General features: G+C 43.3%; 1 protein-coding gene across 1 annotated transcript in view; it reads left to right on the top strand.

The window, feature by feature from the left end:
* LOC141512459 (protein zyg-11 homolog B) overlaps positions 1-19,516 on the top strand; it is a 60,339-nt gene extending 40,823 nt beyond the window's left edge. Inside the window, exons 9-14 of the mRNA XM_074221421.1 lie at positions 319-480; positions 566-613; positions 5,548-5,745; positions 5,866-5,918; positions 10,038-10,135; positions 11,293-19,516. Coding sequence (XP_074077522.1) covers positions 319-480; positions 566-613; positions 5,548-5,745; positions 5,866-5,918; positions 10,038-10,135; positions 11,293-11,483 — 750 coding nt within the window. The 3' untranslated portion in view covers positions 11,484-19,516. The remainder of the gene's footprint in view (positions 1-318; positions 481-565; positions 614-5,547; positions 5,746-5,865; positions 5,919-10,037; positions 10,136-11,292) is intronic.
* Positions 19,517-20,979: the final 1,463 nt, after the last annotated feature.

Below are 20,979 nucleotides of genomic sequence, written 5' to 3'. Positions count from 1 at the left end.
ACAGTTAGGTAATTATTAAGTGTCTGAGACAGGATTTGAACTCAGATCCTCCTGACTCCAGGGCTGGTGTTCTATCCACTGCGTCACCCAGCTGCCCCGACCAGAAGAAACTCAGGGAACTCTAGAATCATGAGGTGTAGAAATATTGTGCCTGGCTGATTGCTGAGGCTCAGGTCTTCCTGGCTCTGAATCCAAGGCACTTTTTACCATGCTGTCTGTCTGCAGTAGAAGTACTTAGTAGGGACTGCTTTAAATTTGGGAGGGTTCATGGATTTTCAGGTGTCATTGAATTTAATTTCCCCCTTTCTTTTCTTCTAGCAACTTCTCCAGATAGTGAAGCAGAAAACTAGCCAAAACTCTGTGGACACAACCCTCAAGTTCACCCTGAGTGCCCTTTGGAACCTCACAGATGAGTCCCCAACAACCTGCAAACACTTCATAGAGAACCAGGGTCTGGAGCTCTTCATGAGGGTGCTGGAGGTGAGGCTGCTGGGCAGTTGAAGCTTTGCCATCTTGCTGGCAGAGAAGTAGTGATCAATCCTTCTCTCTCTTTCTCTCTTGACAGTCCTTTCCAACAGAGTCTTCCATTCAGCAGAAAGTCCTTGGCCTTTTGGTAAGGTGTGATGCATGTTCTTTAACCCTTTGTGCCACTCAAAGGGAGATCCCTAATGATCCACATCATTGTTTCTTAAAATAACATGTTACTGATCTTTTGTCTTTCTAACACCTACATTTCCCAATAGGGTCTTCTCCTTCCCTCTCTCAGAGAACTATCTCATATAAAATTCTGGTCTTGTGTCTAAAACACTACCTATAATCCCTCACTTCTAGAAAGAAGCAGGGAAATTGCCTTCCTAGAGTTCTTCTTTGGAGCAACTTCAAACATTTCATCTTACAGCTTTTGGGTTTGCATGTGGAGAGGGGGGTGTCCTTTCCATTTAAATTTTATTGTAAATGGAAGGCAGTCATTTTTACCAGGGTATGCAGGTTGTCAACAAGCAATATGGATATGGAATAGAGCCAACTAAACTAAATGTAATCTTTTTGCATGTGGGGAAAAGTGAAACCGGAACCTTGTGGGTGACCTCAAAACTTCTGTTAGTTCAGTGGTGTCCAGTTCAGAAGATCCCTGAAGATGGAACTTGTTCCCTTTTTTTTTTTTTTTTGCTGAAAACTTGTTAGACATCAAGAAAGAGGAATGTTTTCATATGAAAAGAATATTATTTTCAAATATCTTTAAAGACTCCAGGTTTGGGGTGGCTAAGTGGCGCAGTGAATAGAGCACTGGCCTTGGAAGTTAGGAGTACCTGAATTCAAATCCGGCCTCAAACACTTAATAATTACCTAGCTGTGTGGCCTTAGGCAATCCACTTAACTCCATCGCCTTGTCCCCCCCCCCCCAAAAAAAAGACTCCAGGTTTATTTACTACGTATCATGATAATTTTGTACTTGTTCAAGCTCCCACAGTTGAAACCTTGATGATATCTCTGATCCTTCCTTTTCTTTTCCTCCCTTGCTCCACTTAGTGGTCAGATCCTTTGGATTACTCCCTTTACAACCTTTTTCCCGGCTCATCTTTCCAACTCACATCTAACCCCAGACCTTGCTCAGTTCCTCAGAGACATGCAGCTGCAGCTTCCTGATATGGTCACGGTCTGCTCGGTGGGCCCCCACTTCCACTCTCCACCTCCAGTTCTTTTTTCTGCCTTCCTTGTGTCAGATTCAGTCATTCAGAGAGTTCCACCTTCCCCAGAATTGGAGGTAGCTCCCTTGATGTAAAACAGTACAATCAAGTAGCTATTGCTCTTACTACTGGAGTAAAATCAAAATGGGATAAAAAAAACTTTAGGTATCTTAGCTGAAAGGTTCAGAAGAGGTTTCATAGACGAGGTAGCATCTGAGCTGAGCTTTGAAGAAAAATGAAATTTTATCACATTGAATATTTTTTCCACATCTAACTTTGATTGTAATCCAAACATTTTTAGTGGTGTTTAAATTAGGCATGTTCCTCATTTATTAAGCCTGTTTATCTTTCTCTTGGATAAATTTCTTAATCTGTTGTGATATGAGACCTGTTACAAGATTGTTTGATAGCATTCTCTATTGAGTAATATTTAGCTTTAGAACTGGTCTTTTTCTCAGTATAGCAGTTGATCAGAGTTCATCATTCCATTAATGAGGACAATACTTCTTTGCCCTTTGAGAGAAAAATTCTTTCTAATAATTTTGAGGCTGGGTGTTTGACATTTGTTTCATCAGTGGTTTGGGAGTATAGTAGAACCTTGAAATAAGGAAGTGAATTTCCTCAGTAAAAAGACCTTTGCAAGCTTCAATGCCATCCTCTTGGTATTGTCTTGCCTGTGACAAGAGGTTTTTTCCCTTCCAGCAAAGGTTGGCAACTGCTTGGATTCTGGTCTTCTCATTATTCTTCCAAGCTACAAGGAATCAGTGCCACATTGTAGAGGGTCAGCAACTAGTCCTTTCAACTGCCAAATCTCTCTTAGGATCTTTGCTTGTATGATTAAGTTCTTGTACCAGCAATAGTTTGTCTGTTTGGGGCATTTCATTTTTGAATGCCCTTTAAGCTTTCTCACAATTCTGTCATACAGTAATATCTCTAACAATTCAGGAAAACAGCCTAATCTAATGTATCTGGACAAGGTCAGATATTGTTTTATAAAATTATAATAATAATAGTGGACTAATTACCTCCAACACAGGAAGGCTCCTGAATGTTTTTGGTTTACAAAGTCTTTTGCAAATGTGCTACTTCCATTATTTAGGCATCCAGGAAGATGGAGAAATTTGGGCAATAAGGTAAACATTTGGAAAGACTGTTTTGGCTGGAAGTAGAGAAGAACAATGCTCATTGACCGTGCACCAAGAAATAATGCTTTTCTCCCTACAAGGCCCTATTCAGGTGCTGCCCCCTACTTGAAGTCTTCCCTCATTACTTCAGCTCAATGTGATCTCTATCAATAGTCAGTCAACATACATTTCTTCTGGGTTAGGCACTAGCAAACATGACAAAACTGCCAGCCTCTTTTCTCATTTATCAGAGGAAATATGTATAAATATGTAAATATAGAGAGAATAAACATGAGAGTTAAATAGAAGGTTGTTATAAAGGACCCCAATGTCCTTAAATCTTTATAGAGTACCTCATTTGAATCTTTCCTTTTATAGTCATCCCTTATTTTTCCCACTTCAATATGTCATTTGCCCAACCATATGAGAAAGTACTCCCAAGTGTAATTTTTTAATTGTTTTTTGTTATTCTGAACTTGCCAGACATGAACCAGTTTTTGTTTTTGTTTTTGCAAAGCAGTGGGGTTAAGTGACTTGCCCAAGCTGAGTAATTATTAAGTGTCTGAGGGTGGATTTGAACTCAGGTCCTCCTGACTCCAGGCCAGGGCTCTGTCCACCTAAGTGTAAATTAAAGCAAATCTGAGATGCTACCTCACATCCATCAGCTTGGTTAAAAGGAAAATGACAAATTTTGAAGGGGCTGTAGGAAAACAGACACATTGCTATCCTGGGGGATAGCGCTGGGAATTGGTCCAGCCGTTCAGGAAAGCGGTTTGGGATCATGCCCAAAATGTTACCTGTGCTTATTCTGTGACCCAGTGATACCTTTACCCCAAAAAGGTCAAAGAAGAAAAGGACTCCTGTGGATAGAAAGTATATAGCAGGTGTTTTTGTCCTGGCCCAGAATTGAAAACTTACGGAGTGCCCATCAGCTGAACACTGGCTACGCAGAGTATGGTTTACGAATATAATGCTATTGTGCCATATGAAACTACGAAGGGCAATGTGTTAAGAGAAGCCTGCTGATCAACACAATGACCCAGTGCAGAGAACCCATGATGAAAATGCTTCCAAGTTATTCCCTTCTGACCTAGAGAGGATGAGCTCAGTCCAGAGGAGATTGAGATGCTTGGGGCATTGCCAGTGTGGACACTTGTTTTTGTTGGCTGTGCACACTTCTGTTTGGGTGCTATTTTGTTTTCTGGTAAGGGGAGGGAGGAGCTGAGAGAAAATACATTTTTGTTCGTTGGAAAAGTAAACTTTTAAAAATGCCGCTTGCCTCTCTCCCGTCCTCCCCATACTATCAGTTCTTGAGAGCATGTATTCTCTTTCAGTTTCCCATCCCCAGCCAAATAGATTGGCCATCACATAAACAACACCTATTTACTTTGTAAAGCCTAGAGACACAAAGAAAAAACAAAGCCAGCCCCTGCACTACAGGAGTTTAGGTTCCATTGAGAGAGACAACATGCCTATCGGGGTGCAGGAAGATACCCTGAGAGTAAAAGGAAGGTGACTTGAGAAGGTGGGAAGGACTCTCCGCAGAAGATGGTGCTGGATCTTGAATTAGGGAGTTTTCAGAGCTGGAAAGGCATGCCAGATGGGAGGCAGCTTGTGAAAGAGAGGGAGCCTTGTGTGTGAGGAGAGGAAGTAGATGATATGGCGACAGCCCAGTGCTGCTGGAAAGGAAGGTCAGGGCCAGGTGGGAGAGAGAGTGGGTTTTTAGGAGTCAAGAAGCAGAGATTGATAAGATAACATGGTCAAATCAATGCTTTAGGAAAACCACTTGGTATACTTTTGGAGAATAGATTGTAGAGGAGAGACTCCGAAGTTTGACTATTTCTGGAATATGGGTGACAGGTGATAGACCTTGAATTAGTGTGGTAACTATGCAGAAAGGGAAAGGGATGTAGCCAAGAGACAAAAACAAAGTCTGACGCCTCTTGGAAGTGTTGGTCTAAGTGAGGTGTAAAGGAAAATGCTGAGGTTATAAAACCTGGGAGCCCAGGCCAGTGACCAGGAGGGAAGTTTGCAAGAAAGCTGTTTGTGGGAAAAGAAAATAAATTTTGTTTTGAATGTTCTGAGTTTGGGACCCCAAAGGAAACTAGGGCTATCTACATCATTGAACCTATAGGAGCTGCTCAGGTCACTCAGGAGAGAGACTTGGGGATCACCCCAGTTAGAGGGCATGACTTAGTTAAGAATACCAAAAAAAGAGTGATCAGAGAAGTAGGGGACCTGGAGAAAGCAACATCACAAACAAATTAGGGCATCTCCCCTATGAGGTAGCAAGGTAGCTCAGGGGATAGAACTCTGGCCTAGAATCAGGAAAACCTGAGTTCAAATCCAACCTCAGACACATAGCTGTGTGATCCTGGATGAGTCACTTGACCTCTGTTTGCATTCATCTGCTGAAGGAAATGATAAACCACTCTTGTTTCTTTGCCATGAAAACCTCATTGACAGCTTTAGTGTGCCGTGGTCCATGGGATTAATGAAGAGTCAGACAGGACTGAACAACAACAGAGACCCCCTAAGGAGTGGAAGAGGGGTGCCACTACTGGGGCAGACATCAGGGGTATCAAGAGTAATGGATGCTTAATCAAGAGTAATGGATGCTTAATGTTTGAACTGATTTGTTCTCAAATATTAAGTCCACTAACTACTTAATTTACCCACAGTATGTCATCAGGAGATGGCTCTAATTGGAGATTATAGCATACTTTGCTTCTTTCCAGAACAATATAGCTGAAGTCAAAGAATTACACTCTGAGCTGATGTGGAAGGACTTTATAGACCATATCAGTAAACTTCTGCACAGCGTGGAGGTGGAAGTCAGTTACTTTGCAGCTGGAATTATTGCCCATTTGATATCCAGAGGTGAACAGGCCTGGACATTGAGCCGCACCCAAAGAAACGCCCTCCTCGATGATCTGGTAAGGTCCTCGCCCTGCCTGGTGGTCTCTTGTGGGATGGTGAAGGCTCTGGACTTGAGCCTTTCTGCACCATAGCAGTCACTGTCATGCTCAGTTGTGTGGTGTCTTTATGTCTTACAGCATTCTGCCATTTTGAAATGGCCAACACCGGACTGTGAGATGGTGGCTTACAGGTAATGAGCTAAGCCATTTGATCATTCAGTAGTTGCCGAGCAAGTGTTTGTTGAGTGCATGGAAGACCCCAGAGGACTGTAAGACATATGTCTGCAGTTGGGAAGCTTACCATCTCTTATTGGGACTAGACACCAGCACAGAAAATGGAAACATAATGTGGCATAATTGCCCTGCGAGGGGTGACCAAAGGACTATGTAAGGTCTGAAGAGAAAAAGGATCAAGGAAGGTTTCCAGAAGGGAGAGGGGTAACATTTCTGATACAAAGAAAGTTTGAGCAGAGACAAAGGAGAGAAAGGGTTGAGGCAGTGCGAGCTGGCAGTTCTGTTCTTCACTTAGATTATGGCTTTTGACTTTTACAACCCACTTCTTGCAAGTGCTCTGCTAATTGAGCTCAGAGTCAGAAGTCACACCAGGGCTATCTGAGTCCAATTCCAGGACTTCTCAAAGAAACAGACTTTTTCAAACTGACTAGAGGGTAGAGGCCTTGGAGGAGAGATGGGGAGGGGGGGCATCAGATTTTTGAGGGCCTTGAATGTTAGATAGAAAAGTGGGTATTAACAATAGCAAAGTATCAAACTCATCAGTAGTTCTGAAAAAAATGCTCTTACCCATTAATAATAGAGAAATGCAAATTAAAAAACCTCACCTATCATATTGGCTAAAATGAAAGAAGAAAAATGACAAATACTGGAGGGGATGTGGAAAATTAGGGACACTAATGTACTGTTGTTGGAGTTGTGAACTAGTCTAGCTGTTCTGAAGAACAATTAGGAACTATTCCCAAAAGGCTATAAAACTGTGCATACCCTTTGACCCAATAATACCTCTGTATCCTAAGGGGGAAAAAAAAAAGAATACATATATACAAAAATATTTATAGAAAATTTTTTGTGGTGGAAAAAGAGTTGAAAACTGAAGGACTTTCCATCATTTGGTGAATGGCTGAACTAGTTATGATATGAATTTGATGGAAATGTGTTATAAGAAATAATGAAGGGAATAGAAGTCTTTTTTAAACTGATATAAAATGAAGTGGACAGAACCAGGAGAACATTGTACATAGTAACAGGAATATTGTAAAGAAAGTCAACAGTGAAAGACTTAAGTGATTCTGATCTACCACAACTCCCAAAGGACTCATAATGTAAGATACCATCACCTGTGGATAGAGAGCTGATGGCCTCAGAGTGCAGAGTGAAGCATATTTCTTCTCTTTATTGTCCTTTTTTTCATGGAACATAGCTAATGGGGAAATATGTTCTACATGACTTGGTATGTATAGTGAATATCTTATCTTTTGCCTTTTCAATGGGTAGAGAAGAATGGAGGAAAGGAGAGAACTTGTACCTGAAAATAAAAATTAAAGTTTTTGCTTGGTTTTTTTGTTTATGTGTTTTTGCAAGGCAATGGGGTTAAGTGACATGCCCAAGGTCACCCAGGTAGGTAATTATTAAGTGTCTGAGGCTGAATTTGAACTCAGGTCCTTTTGACTGCAGGGCTGGTGCTTGCTCTATTGCGCCACCTAGCTGCCCCTTGTTTGTTTTTAAAATCAGTAGTAGGGTAACCCAGCCTCATGAAACTGAAGACTGTTGCTTTCCTAAATGGGGCATGAATGTTTTTACCAGACAAGGATAATTTTTCATCATTTAGACTCTTCCTACTTTGAAATAACAATAACTCAGTTTAAATGTGTTCTGCTCTCAGCCTTCCGATCACCATCCCTTTAACTCGAAGAGTTTAGAAGCATGGAAGAAGACATCATTTGGATACAGGATGTAACTTCATTAGCTGGGTAATTAGGTAGTCATAATTGCTCAAGTCATTGTAGTTCATTTTTTATGAATGTCTTCATAAACAAAAAGTCATTTACATCTTTGACTCCTGAATTTTGGTTTTACCTTATCTTAAACTATGGACCCATAAGCCACTTTTGGGGGCTTTCAACTGTCAGTGCTATTTTACAAGGTGATAGCAACCTGGCTTGATTCACTAGGTTGTTATCCAAAATTACTCAAATTATAAAAAATCTTAAACTGGTATTTTCTGTCACTCAAAGTCCTGCCCTCAGACGCCAACCCTGCTTCCTGAAGAAGAACGGCTTGAGATTGTTCCCTAGCCCTTTATTGGTTTACCCATCCCATGCTCTAGCTTCCAGTCTGAACTGTAGTGTTTGGAAAAATGGAAGAAGCAAACCAGACATCTGGGTATTGCCAGTTTAAGAAGGAAAGTTGGATTAGAGTAGGGGTACCCAGGTTACTTTCTTCTAGGAACCTTAGTTTCCTCATTTGTAAAATGGAGTTAACCGTAGCATCCCCTGCTTCACAGAATTGTCATAAAGAAAGCATTTTGTAGGCTCTTTATGGGTATTAAAAAGACCTAGGAATTTGATGGAGGTGTGTCCTAAGGAAGTTCTCCAATTGCTTAAGAGGGTAGCCTAATTAGAGTCTAGGTGTAGCATTCTCTTGCCTCCATCTTCCCTGGTCCTCTACTTTAAGCTGACCAGCCTTATTGAGCACAAGAAAGGCTAGCTTATTGGGGTTTTTTAAGAACAAATTTTCTTACATAGCTTTTGTTTTTAATGTCACCTAAATTTCTCCCTATAACTTCTCTATGAGAAAGACTTTTTATTTCTTTCCCAATCACATGCAAAGATAGTTTCAGCATTTATCTTTTTGTAAGGTTTTGAGTTCTCCATTTTCCTACCACCCTCCCTTCCCTCCTCCCCCTTGACAAGGAGCAATCTGATAAGAGATTTTACATGTACAATCATGTTAAGTATATTTCCGTATTAGTTATGTTGTAAAAGAAAAATCAGAACAAAAGGGAAAAATACTATGAGAAAAACAAAACAAAACAAGCATTAAAAAGGGAAAATGTATGCTATGGTCAGCATTCAGGCTCCATAGTTCTTTCTCCAGATGTGGATGGTATTTTCCATCACAAGTCTTTTAGAATTGTCTTGGATCATTGCACTGCTTGAGAAGAGCTAAGTCTGTCATAGTTGATCATCACATGATATTGCTATTAACGTGTACAACGTTCTCCTGGTTCTGCTCACTTCACTCAGCATCAGTTCATGTAAGTGACAAACTTTTTTTAAAAAAGAGACAAAGAAAAGAAAGATTTTGAATATCAGTCTGACATGTACACAATGTTCCCTACCTCCAAACCATCCCCCCATATCTGCAAAGGGTTCAGAGAAAGTTTTTTCATTTCTTCTTGAAAGTCAAACATATTCTGGGTCATTTTGCAACATGTATTTTGAGGTTGCTATTCTTTCCATTTCCATTCTTGTATTCATTGTTTACATTTTTTTTAAAAAATCTACTTCCTTCTCTGTATTCATCTTACTCCAGTCTGTTCTTACACCACTGTTTGTTTAGCCATTTCCCATCCAGTGGACATCTACTTTGGTTCCACATAATGCAGAAAGAATTTTGGTTTTTTTCCTTAGCACTAAAAGTGCTGCTATAAGTATTTTGATTTGTTTAAGAATTTTGTTTTGGGGATCATTGGGTCAAAGGTTATGGATCTTTCAAAGAGACTAGCTTGCTGCTATGTTACTCCACATGAACCTGTAGATGTCAGTGGGACACAGCCTCTGTCATGTTCTTTTCATGAAGAAATAATGCTCTTTTGGGCTCATAGTCCTTAAAAGTACAAGCTAGCCCAATCATATCCCAGGTGACTTGGAATCCAAGGCCAGGAGTCTGAGTGAGCAAAGTATCTTAAATAAAGATAAAGACAACCGAAAACAGAGTCAGAACTAAAGAATTATTTTTGTTTGAGGATAAAAAAGTTATAATTATCAACATCATCCATAATGGATGTTCATTATTTCATGTTTTCAATGCACTTAGTGATCTTTATCTCAGAAGGAAGAGTTCAGAGAAAAATCTGTTGTAAACTTTGAGGTTCTCTAGAAATGTGAAACTTACCCCTTCTCTTCCTCTCACTTGAGCACAACTTCCCCTTCACTTGTACATTTGTTTTTTCCCTTGGATTTGTCCCTTTTTTCCTTGTCTTTCTATTTCTGACCTCTCACAGCTTAAAATAGTGACGTCATTTAGAAGTTCCATTCTGGGAAATGGAGACCTATCTTCTTGTTAACTTCCAGGTCTTTCAATCCATTTTTTCCATTGCTTGGCTGCTTCACGACCCCGGGTGTACAGCTGTGGGCAGTGTGGGCCATGCAGCATGTCTGCAGCAAGAACCGTATGTATAAGGGGAGATGATGGTGTAGGGTTGGCAGGGGTGGTCCTCCATTTGGTCACCCGGCCTATTTCTGCATGGTCAGTTGAAAAGACCCAGCTGGCTTTCAGTTGATGTGTGTTTATCTCTGTGAGTGTGGCTGAGACACCTTCAGGATCCGCTTATGTGCCTTTGGGAGTTCCTGTGTCTTTGGCAGCTCCCGGTGGCTAGTGAGGGTTCAAGAATGACAGCCATTTGGAACATTTCTTGAGGAACGCCCCTGGTTGCATATCCCATTCTGGACTTGCAGGATGATAAGAATTATCAGTGACCGTCTAGTCCAACTTGAACCTGAAAAAACATTTTTATCAAGTTAGAACTAGTCAGTCTGTCACCTAGTTGTGCCTTTGGGGGGTAAGCAAAGCCCATCTAGATGTCTGTTCTCCCATATAATGCTCATCCTGGTGTTGGACAAACTTTAGTAAAAGCCCTGGGCTTTTTGGATGAGAACCCTACTAAGTTCTGCAAGGGCTACAAAGAAAAGCCCTCCAGGCCCCCCTTCAGTCCAGTGGGTACCCTACAGTCCACACCACAATCTCTTCTCATTTCTGAGGAGAGGACAAGTACTTTCCTCTCTGCTTTTTCTAACCAGCCCCTGTGACAGGGACTCGGGTTGATCTGAAGTACACTGGAAAAGGAAGGATCCCTTCTGGTCCCAAGTGGGTCAGGAAAAAGTCTCCTGGGTGAAGGTGGGACATGAGCTGTCCTTGGGAGGGAGTGTGGGATAGCACAAGCAGGGGAGAGAATAGAACTTGGATGACCCTGGGGTTGGGGGTGGGTGATCATAATTAAGTAACTTGCCTGTGGTCACACAGCTATTAAGTGTCTGAGGCTGAATTTGAACTCAGATCTCCCTGATCCAGGGCTGGGGCTTCACCCACTGTACCACGCAACTGCCCCAGGAATGTGAGCTTTTTGAGGGCAAGGGCTCAGTTTGCCCCATCATTTGGCAGCAGACACTGACAGTATTGGGGAGGGGTCACCAGCCTACCCTGGCTGCCTACCCTGGTTTGGATGTCAGTTTGACAATGATGATGGGAAGGGACCAGGCCCCAGAGCTTCTTCAATGGGAGCCTGAGGGTCACCTATCTCCCGGCTGAGCAGTGCCTTCTTTCTTGCAGCGGCCCGTTACTGCAGCATGCTCATTGAGGAAGGTGGGTTGCAGCATCTCTACAACATCAAGGAGCAGGACCAGACTGACCCCCATGTCCAGCAGATTGCCATTGCCATCCTGGACAGCTTGGAAAAGCACATTGTCCGTCATGGGCGACCACCCCCAGGGAAAAAGCAGTCCCAGGCCAAGCTCCATTGAGAGGCGTGAGCTCCAGGACCAGGGAAGGCCCAGCCCTGTGGTTGAGCTTCCTCCTCTGTGCTTTGATCAGGAGGCCTGTTGCAGTGAGGAGCCTCGATTCCTTGCCACTGTAGGGTTATTTATTAGTGGACATGGACAGTGATGCCCATTCAAGCAAGTCTCTAATTCCTGTTGTGATTTTTTTAAAAAATTGAAGTCAAGAAGAGAAGGGTCCCAGCCATCCTTCTCTGATGCCATTTAGAGACCTTTCCACATAATTCTTTGGTGTTGAATATACCTGTGCTTGTGAGATTGTGCATCCTTATGATAAACTTCAGTGCTCAAACCCACTACAGAGATGGGTTCGCAATCAGGAGATCTGCAGAACCCTCCCAGGCCAGATGGGGCTTGGTGAGATGTGGTCTGCCGTCTCTGCCTGGCACAGCTTCTGCCCTCTGCTGCTGGAATCTGTGTTCTGGCCTGGCGGGGGCCACTTGCCAAGCCATTGCTGGTGGGGAATGGATGGAAGAGAATGTGTCTGACAAGGAGAAGGACATCAGGCTGTTGAGGGAGAACAGAGATGAGAAAGTGGGCATGTGACCTCTTTCCTCTGATGCCTTCACTCACAGGGCCTCTCTTTCCTGGTGCAGCAACCAAGCATGTGTATTCTTTCTCTTCAACCTGAGAGGGCTGATCAGCTGTTTTCTTGTAAACATTTTTGGTAACTAACCCCCTTCCCTCCTAAAAAACACCTTTCTGACTTGGTTCTTTGTGAAATGTCCTAAGATTCTCCCTTGTTTGTAAGTCACAGTTGTGGAGGTGTGAATCCATAGACAGCTTCCTGTGGGTCACCCAGTCATTTCTTCTCTTATTTCATGTCTGTCTCTGTCCAGGGAGCCCAAGGTTGCACCATATATTCCCCTGCCCTGTTGGGAGAAACACTGGTGGTGATGGGGCCTGGGGTCCTGAAGTCTCTCTTTTCTTGTTCTGATGTCATGTTCCCTGTCTCACTGCCAAAGGAGGAAAAGACAGCCAAGAAAAGATTTTGGCAGTTGCTGGGTATCCAAGAGAACCTCTCCGGACTGACAGCCGACCACCTAAAAAGTCACTTGCTAGTCTAAGACTGCACAATGGGGAAGAGTCGGTGGTGTTGCCATTGGGGCCTTCTTGGAGTCCTGCGGGACTGAGGAGCTGCATTGGTTTTTTAGGAATCCAGTTCTGTGGAAAACAGAGCCCATCTTTGCTTTACGACAGTCCTGTCCTTTCCCTGGAGCAGCCACTATTTGAACCAGAGGTTTGAGTAGATGTGTTTAAGTCAGAGGGAGAGGGGGGCCCTTGTAAGACTGCTCATTTCCTAAAGAAGCTTCTCCTTTGTCATGTGATTCTCTTACTAGCATGCACTTAACATCTGTTTGGTCTTATTTCATATGACTATAAGAATAATTCACACTTTAATTTTGAAATCTGCTTGGTTAGAATGAAAATGGAATTCGACTAAAGGAAGAAAATTAGTACATTCATGGTGATTGGATATCTTCCGATTGTGTAGGGTAAGGAAATCTTATAGACTTGGCCCACTGTCACAGGTAAAAATCTCCTTCAGGGGGAAGTAGCAAATTTTTTTTTTTTTTAGGGAGGGGAAAACCTTATGTCACCTTCATATAAAATTGAAATTTAATTTCACTTTTTCCCTTCTAGGTGTGGTTCTTTTAACTTGTTTTAAAACCTCACTAACTGTACCCTGTGACACACTGGCAGGCTTGAGCATGTCCTTGGCTGATCAGAGCTGAACTGAGGACCAGGCCTTGAGGCTGCCATCTGTATATCTGCACTTCCAGTCGGAGCCCCTTAGGGGGGCAGGCTTCCTCCTTCAGCTCTACCCCATATAGGAAGAAAGTGCATGTGCTGCTCACGGGGAAAGGTCAGGGGCAAGGAGATACTTCACAAAATCACGCAAAATGTCTGGAAGATGGCAAAGGTTTTTTTCCTCTGTTACGGTACGGGCCTGATGAGCCCCACAGGGCAAACCAGGCAGCTGTTCTCTTCACTTGAGAATTGAAACCCAGCCCCTCAAGCCCATCAGCAGTGGGCAGAACCATTGGCACTCCCCAGCCAGCCATGGGCACTAGCCCTGATTGTGTTCGAAAAGGCTAGTGCTTTTCTTCCTGGGATGGTTCTTAGCAAGGTGCAGTAGAAGCACCAGACTATTTGGGTTAGACCCTAGAGCTAGCTGGGCCACATGGATGTAAATGGTGACCATGGAGTGATGTGACTGGCCAGGACCCAGCCACAAGGGCAATGCCCAGGCCCTCCCTATTGGTAAGCATTGGCCCTTTGATTAGCAGAGCCCCAAAATGTGACAGTGCTTGGGACCCTCTGCAGTTACCACTCCTATGGCCAGGGCTATTTGATCAAGCACAAAGTAGACAAGGCACTTGATGTGAAGGGAAAAGAATGATGAGCATTCTGGCCCTCAGAAAATCTTCAGAGAGCTGAGCATGCCCCAGGACAGAGCAGAAAGTTGACCAGGATCGTTAGTGACCTTTGCCTTTCCACAAGGATGATTGGCTGGTGACTTTGACACTACAGAAACGCACCCTTGATTTGTGCAATAAATAAGAATCAAGAAGGGCTGGAGAGCCAAGAAGTCGGCAGTTCCTACCAGTGGGAGTTGATGGCTTGTTAGTTTCTTGATGTTTTTGTTGTTTTAATTAAAGAATGTAGGAGCCATCTCTAAGAAATAGAGGCTGTGATGGTTAAAATGACCCTGTAGTGTCGATTAGCAGCTCACCCATCTGTGATAGGAGGGCGTGTTTACCCAAATAGTGGTAGGCCCTGATCATATGGGGAGATTGTTGCAGGGATCCCTTGTTTGGCGGGAATTTGTAGCCCCAAATCTGTAGAGTGGACTTTAAGGAAATTGCTGCTTGTTAATGGAAGGTCTGAAGCCAGAGTGGTTGTGACCTAAGCTAACACATCTCCATTGGAAGATGTTTTGTAGCCCATCCTGATTTTTCCGTTATGGTGATTCGCAATTAAATTTAGAGCAACCCCTTCTGATAAATCCCTTAAATCATGTGCTGAGGGAAGAGAGACAAGCACAGGGCATCATGGTTGTGACCTTTTGTCCAAAGTTTGGGAGATGAGTTGACTTGCCATGAACATGGAATTGCCCTCTGGTCATTCCTCCCCTTTCTGCTGCTGGCTGTCATACCCTCAGGCAAAGACCAGTGCAGACATGTGGTTGAGCTTCTGATGATCTCATTTTCCATAAGTGCATGTGAAGTCCCAGTAGGAACTGCAGGGAAAGCCTACCTCTTTGGTTGTTACTTCCTTTTGCTGTGATTTCTCACTTCTCTCTCTCCTCCCTTCCCAATTTGAACAGAATCCAATAGAAAAAAAAAACCCGAAAAACTTGAGAGTATCTGCATCTGGTATTCAGGTTCTCTCATCCCATTTGGTTGGATGTCCTGTAGCTTTTGGCTTGAAGTTAACTGCACTGGTCAAGCCTCAGCTTAGTAAAGGCCTTCAATCCTTGATTGGCTTGAACGGGAGCCCACTCACCATCTCTTAACTGCTGGCGAGGTGGGCTTCACTCTGGGCTGTGCCTCCCACTTGCCTCCTGCTCAGGCTTGCAGATGTTTGTGTCCCCTGCATCCCAGTCTCATTCAGATGTTTCAGACTGTGGTGCTGAGGAATAGAGTGTGTGTACTGAATGTTTGCATTTGAGTGACAAGTCTCAGTTTGTCTCTTTGGGGAATAGAGTAGACCCTTTTTCAAAGGATGCTGTGTATGGTGTATGCTGAAACCACTAGGAAAAGAGTTCATTGAGTGGCCTTGAAACTAATCAATGCATCTTTTTTTTGTCATTTGTTAGTATAGCACAGGTGCTATGTGTGTGGGTATGTTCTTAAACCTTGTGGGAAAATGATGCTTCGGGTGGCTAAGGTTCTAAATGGACCGCGTCTGCTGGAAAGGAGCCGAAGGCCAAGGAGGCCCTCACTTGGTGTTGTGATATTTGTTTGTGGTAGGCACGGTAGTCCACCCTGCCTTAGGTCTCCCAACACCCCACCCAGAAGTGTCAAAGTCACTTGGTGGGAAATCCTGGGGATCTTGAAATTTGATCAGGTAGTTGCAGGTGTTCTGTTTTGGATTTGTTTTTGCAGAATTCTACATCAGGTCCTTTGGGGGGATGGGGTACATTCAAATTAGCCAAGAAGTCAATTATTGTGGAGTTTTGCAAGATGAAGAATTCAGGAGCATAAAGAAGGAGATGAGCCCAGGTCATCAAATTGGTCAGAATAAATAAATACAAACTGCCTCTGCCATTTTCAGAAGTTCAGGATCCTTGGACTCTGATTTTTTTTTTATCTGCTGTTTTCTTTTGCTTTGGTTTTCAGCTCTGCTCAGCTCCTTGTGTAGCTTATTACAAATTCATTAGAAAGCATAATGTACCTCCCCCCCCCAAAGGTTCTCTGTTTATCTGGCATCAATGCACTGTTACCACTGTGGCCAGATAAATAAGATTAGATTGTACCTGGATGGTACCACATTTCTAACCAGTCCATTATTTGTGTGAGCAGTTGTGGGGGAGGGGGCTATAGAGAAGAAAGGAGTGTTTGGGTTTTGGCCTAAATAAATGTTACAATTTTTGTGCATAAGGTGTCTCTTGTCTTTGATGCTTGAGATTTATTTTGAAATCTGGTTAAACACTGGTCTTGGGAATTTAGATTTCAAGGAGCAGCTTAGAAATCATCGAGGTCATCCTTGTTTTGCAGTGGAAGAAACTGGGACCCACAGTGGGGAAAGATCACACAGATAATTAAATTGGGTTCATTGATTCCACATTTGGGACTTTTCCTACCCTGTTACACAGTCCCACTTGTTATCACCAACTCCCTTGTGATCTGGAACTTCTCTCCCCTTAGCCTCTTCTTACCCTGTCTATACCCTGTCCCTTCAAGGATCAAAGAAGACCAGTGACAAAGCCTTATCTCAACTGTCTTCTCCAGTAGTGTTCTGTACACCAGTGTGCTTCATAAATGAGGATAACTTTGACCCCTTGCCACCCTCTCCAGGGCTAGACACACTCTGCCCAAGCACCCTGATACCCTGGGCCCTCCTCGCTCCCCTCTTCCATCTCCAGACCTTATCGTACTACCATGCCTCAGTAGCTGTTGACCTCTGATCTCCCTCTGACCTGTTCCCTCCTATCCAGATCCTCGTGGCTGTCACCTACCCACAGTAGCCAAGTTCAGCACCTGGCATGATCACAGTCTTCTCTGCTCTTGCACTCATCCTTGGGGATGTCAAGATTTTTTTCTTCCTTACCTTTGTCCTTCTCACCAATAGAAACTTCACGTTTTAACAAAGAAATAGGCAAGGTTAAGGAAAACCAGCTGGCACCCTGATGGTCTGATATATGTCTGACATGTTCTTCTGTCCCTGCATCCCCAGAGAATGATGGAGAGAGGTTCCCTCACCAGTTCTCCAATCTCTTGAGCGTTCTGGTGTCCTTTACAGAGTTGTGATTGTTGTATCTGTGGACTGTGTGTGCTGACTTCAATTTCCTCATCTCCCATGTACCCCAGCCCCACGAAGGGGTGGTCAGACCCTAGATTTTGTCCTCTTTCATTCAAAATTGCCCACTCAGTATCCCTGCTGATCCTAGGAGTAGGGTTAGGGACCTGATGCATTTTCTTCCTCCCTTTCCTCCTCTGCCTGCTGGCTTTCCTGCCTTCACTCAAGTCCCAGCTGAAGTCCTCTGTTCTAAAGGAAGCTTTGCCCAGTCCCCTTAATGCCAGTGCCTTCCCTTTGAGAGTCCCCCATTTTTTCTCTCTCCTTTTTGTTTGTATATAGTTGTTAGTGTGTCTTCTCTATCCCAGAAATGGTGGCTCAGTGGAGCACTGACCCTGGATTTATAAAGACCTGAGGTCAAGTTCAGCCATGGACACTAACTCTGTGTCTCCGGTCATCTCATAACTTCTGTTTGCCTCAGTTTCCACAACTGGAAAATGGGGATAATAACTACCCCCCTCCCAGGATCATAAGGATCAAACAAGGTCTTTGTCAAACAATTAGCACAAGGCTGGCTCACAGTAGGCCTTAATAAATAGTTATTGATTGACAATCATTTTTCCCTAAATGCCTGTTTCTCCCCATCATCCCAGCAGGTGAATCACTTCTGCTCTGGCTCTTTTTTGCCCCATACTACCTTCACCCATCATCTGCCTTCCACTCCGCTTCCGTCAGCTGCTCAGGCTGTGGAGTCCACCATAGAAATATCTCATCTCCACTGTGTCCCCTCTGCTGTTTGAGAACCCTATTCTATCCTCCTTCCTTTCCCAACCACTATCATTAGTCTCCAACAGGACCCTCTTACTCATCTCTCAGAGAATGACCCTACTGAGAAAAGCAGGGACACTTATCTCTTGTCCCACCTGTTCTATGCCATGACCTTTTTCTGTCATCCCATCTTTTTTTTTCCACTTTTGGGGATAAAATGGGTCATTTCCTTGTTAAGGGGAGACCCTCTCCTTGTATCCTTGACCTCAAAGACAGATCTTGGAGGCAATCTCCCCTTGGAACCTAAAAAAGATCTCCTCTGCAACATGTTCAGGGCGTGGCCCCTTTGGCCTTTCCTGGTCAATATGAATCTTCCCTTGGGTCAGGCTGGACAAATTGAATTCCTTCAGATTCCACCTCTCTTGTCCCTCCTGAGTTATTTTCAGGATCAAAATCCCTAGATCTTCCCATTAAACTCAAGGTTTGAGCCCTCCTCTGGACTCTGTCCAGTATATCCATTTGCATGTTTGTGTGTCCTCACTTACAAGTTCAGTTCATGTGGTCTGGCCATGTCCACCCTAAGAAAACTTAAATCCCATGAAGGCTAAGACTATTTCCTTTTGTCTTCTTATCCTCAATACCTAGCCTACAGCATCTGACACATAGATGTCCAGTAAAATACTTGGGGGTTTTTTTTTGTTGTTGTTGCAAGGCAATGGGGTTAAGTGACTAGGTAAATCACACACCTAGGTAATTATTAAGTGTCTGAGGCTGGATTTGAACTCAGGTACTCCTGACTGCATCACCTGGCAGCCTAAAATACTTGGTGATTGACGGTGGGACAGTCATCCTTCTAACCTTGAGCTCTCAATGTTGCCTAAAATTGAATTAGTTTTTGTGGCTGCCTATATATATATATCTTTTAGTTTTGTGCAAGGCAATGGGGTTAAGTGGCTTGCCCAAGGCCACACAGCTAGGTAATTATTAAGTGTCTGAGGCCAGATTTGAACTCAGGTGCTCTTGACTCCAGGGCTGGTGCTCTATCTACTGCACCACCTAGCTGCCCCTACATCATATTTTTTGATTCATTTTGAGTTTGCTGTTCTCCAACCACCCAGATCTTTCTTAATTATTTAAGCATGCCTTTCCTATCTGATACTTTGGAAATTAATTTTTGAAACTATATAAAACTTTCTGCTTTTAATCCAATTTAATTTTATCTTACTTGATTTTGCCCTCGCTTTTAACCTATTAAGAATTTGGGGGATTTGGATACTACCATTCAAAGCTTTGTGATATCCACAAATTTGATGTTTTCTTGATGCTCAAGACCCTACACCCTGGTGGGGCAGTGCCCCCAGACCACCAATCTTGCTTCTAGCCATCATTTGGGGAAGCAGCTCTTGAGTAGATGAGAGCTGGTAGTCATTTCTGCAAGGGCTACATTACCCACCCTACATCCTCAGAAGCTCCATCTACTTAAGACCTAGGGGGAAAAACGTTTTCCCCGCCAAAGTCCTTGACATTGTCCAATGGTGTAACCTCAGGTTTTATCAGTGGAAATACCATCTGCTTTACCACTGACCTTTTAAAGACCATGGGACCTTTCCATCTGACTTGCAACGGGAACTTTCCAATGTGTTGTCTTCCTACTTTAGAATGTGAGCTTCTTGAGAGCAGGGACTGTCACTATTCTGTTTGTATCCCTGGTGCCTAGCACACTGCTTTGTATATAGTAAGCACTTAATAAATGCTTTTTCGTTCATTCATATGCTTTCATCTATGTCTGCAAACTTGTGTTCTAATATCATGCCTCCTTCTCTGGGCCTCTGTCAGAAGGAAGGTTGGACTGCAGGGTCTCTTAGGACCCTTCGGTTCTACAGCTTTGTCATTCCAGGACTACTCCTAAGGAAGGCATTTATAACACTTGTGTCCGGAGTTCTTTCCTGATTGGAAAGGCTGATATGCTTTGGGAGAATTCTCTGTTTCCTTGGTCCTAGCCAGAGAATGCGGAATCATCAATATCTAAAGTCCTCCCCAAAGCCAATCTCTCAGAGCAGCCTGGACCCACAGGAGTGAATGAAGTCTCTGTGCTGAGAATCTCTGGGGCTTCTCAAGTTCCTTCAACTAGGTTGTTTCCATAGTTTTCTTCTGGGCTGGCTCCAGCCTCTGCTCTACCCTCTCATTTCACTAGCCAAAAGCTCCTGCGTTTTTCTCAACCTGTCAGCAGATGGTGGTTGTGGAGCTCAGCTCTCATTTCACAATTGGTCCAACAATGTGGGAGTTGTGGAAGTTGAGAAGATCTTTAAGTTAACTTAATAGACCAGAAAGAGGAGAGGGTCCAGGACAGAGCCTTGGAAGACATCCTCAGCAGAAGTAAATGAAGATCCAGCAAAAAAGATTGAGAAATAACAGAGATGTGAGAGGAGTCTGGCAGTAAACTAACATTTTTTTAGGCACCTACTGTTTGCCTGGCTCTTTGCAAATCTCTCATCTGCTAATTCTTAAAATAACTCTGGGAGGTAGCTGCTATTATCATTTCCATTTTACAGTTGAGGAAACTGAGGCAGGCACTGGTTAAGTGACTTGCCTAGGATCACAGGAAGTGTCTGAGGTGGAACTTGCACTCAGGTATTTTTGATTCCAAACATGGCATTCAATCTATTATGCCACCAGCTGCTTTGGGGATACAAAGAAAAGCAAACAACACCACCAAACTAGTCCCTGCTGTCAAGGAGCTCTAATAGGGGAGACAACATACAAACATCTTTGACCAAATGAGATGCAGACAGGAAAAATTGGAGATAATAGAGAGAAGGCACTAGCATTAAATGGGGTTTCACAGAAGAATTTCAGGGTCTTCAGGTCATTTGACAAATCCAATAAATACCTCCAAAATATAGGAAGAAATGAACTGTGATGTCAAAGGAAAGGAAGTAGAACCAAGAAAATGACATGTGACCCTGTGTGTTATACCAATGACCCTGCTATTGGGTGCCACAAAGAAAGTTCTAGACACTAAAAGGTATAAACACCACCTCTCTGGATTTGACTGAGATGAATGTGAGCATTCTAGATACAGAGAATAGCCAGCTAAAAAATGTTAAATGGTTAAGGAGAAGAGTTAGAGTTCAGTATGAGCTAGGAATTCTTGTGGGAAGGATTTGGCAAGATCAAGGATGTGACCATCACTGTCTACTTAGACCCAAGGTGGGGCAAAAAAAATAGATTC

The sequence above is a fragment of the Macrotis lagotis genome, chromosome 2 (genome assembly GCF_037893015.1).
Source record: "Macrotis lagotis isolate mMagLag1 chromosome 2, bilby.v1.9.chrom.fasta, whole genome shotgun sequence".
Taxonomy (NCBI): domain Eukaryota; kingdom Metazoa; phylum Chordata; class Mammalia; order Peramelemorphia; family Peramelidae; genus Macrotis; species Macrotis lagotis.
The sequence above is the reverse complement of the archived record's forward strand: the minus strand, read 5'-3'. Positions and strand labels throughout refer to the sequence as shown.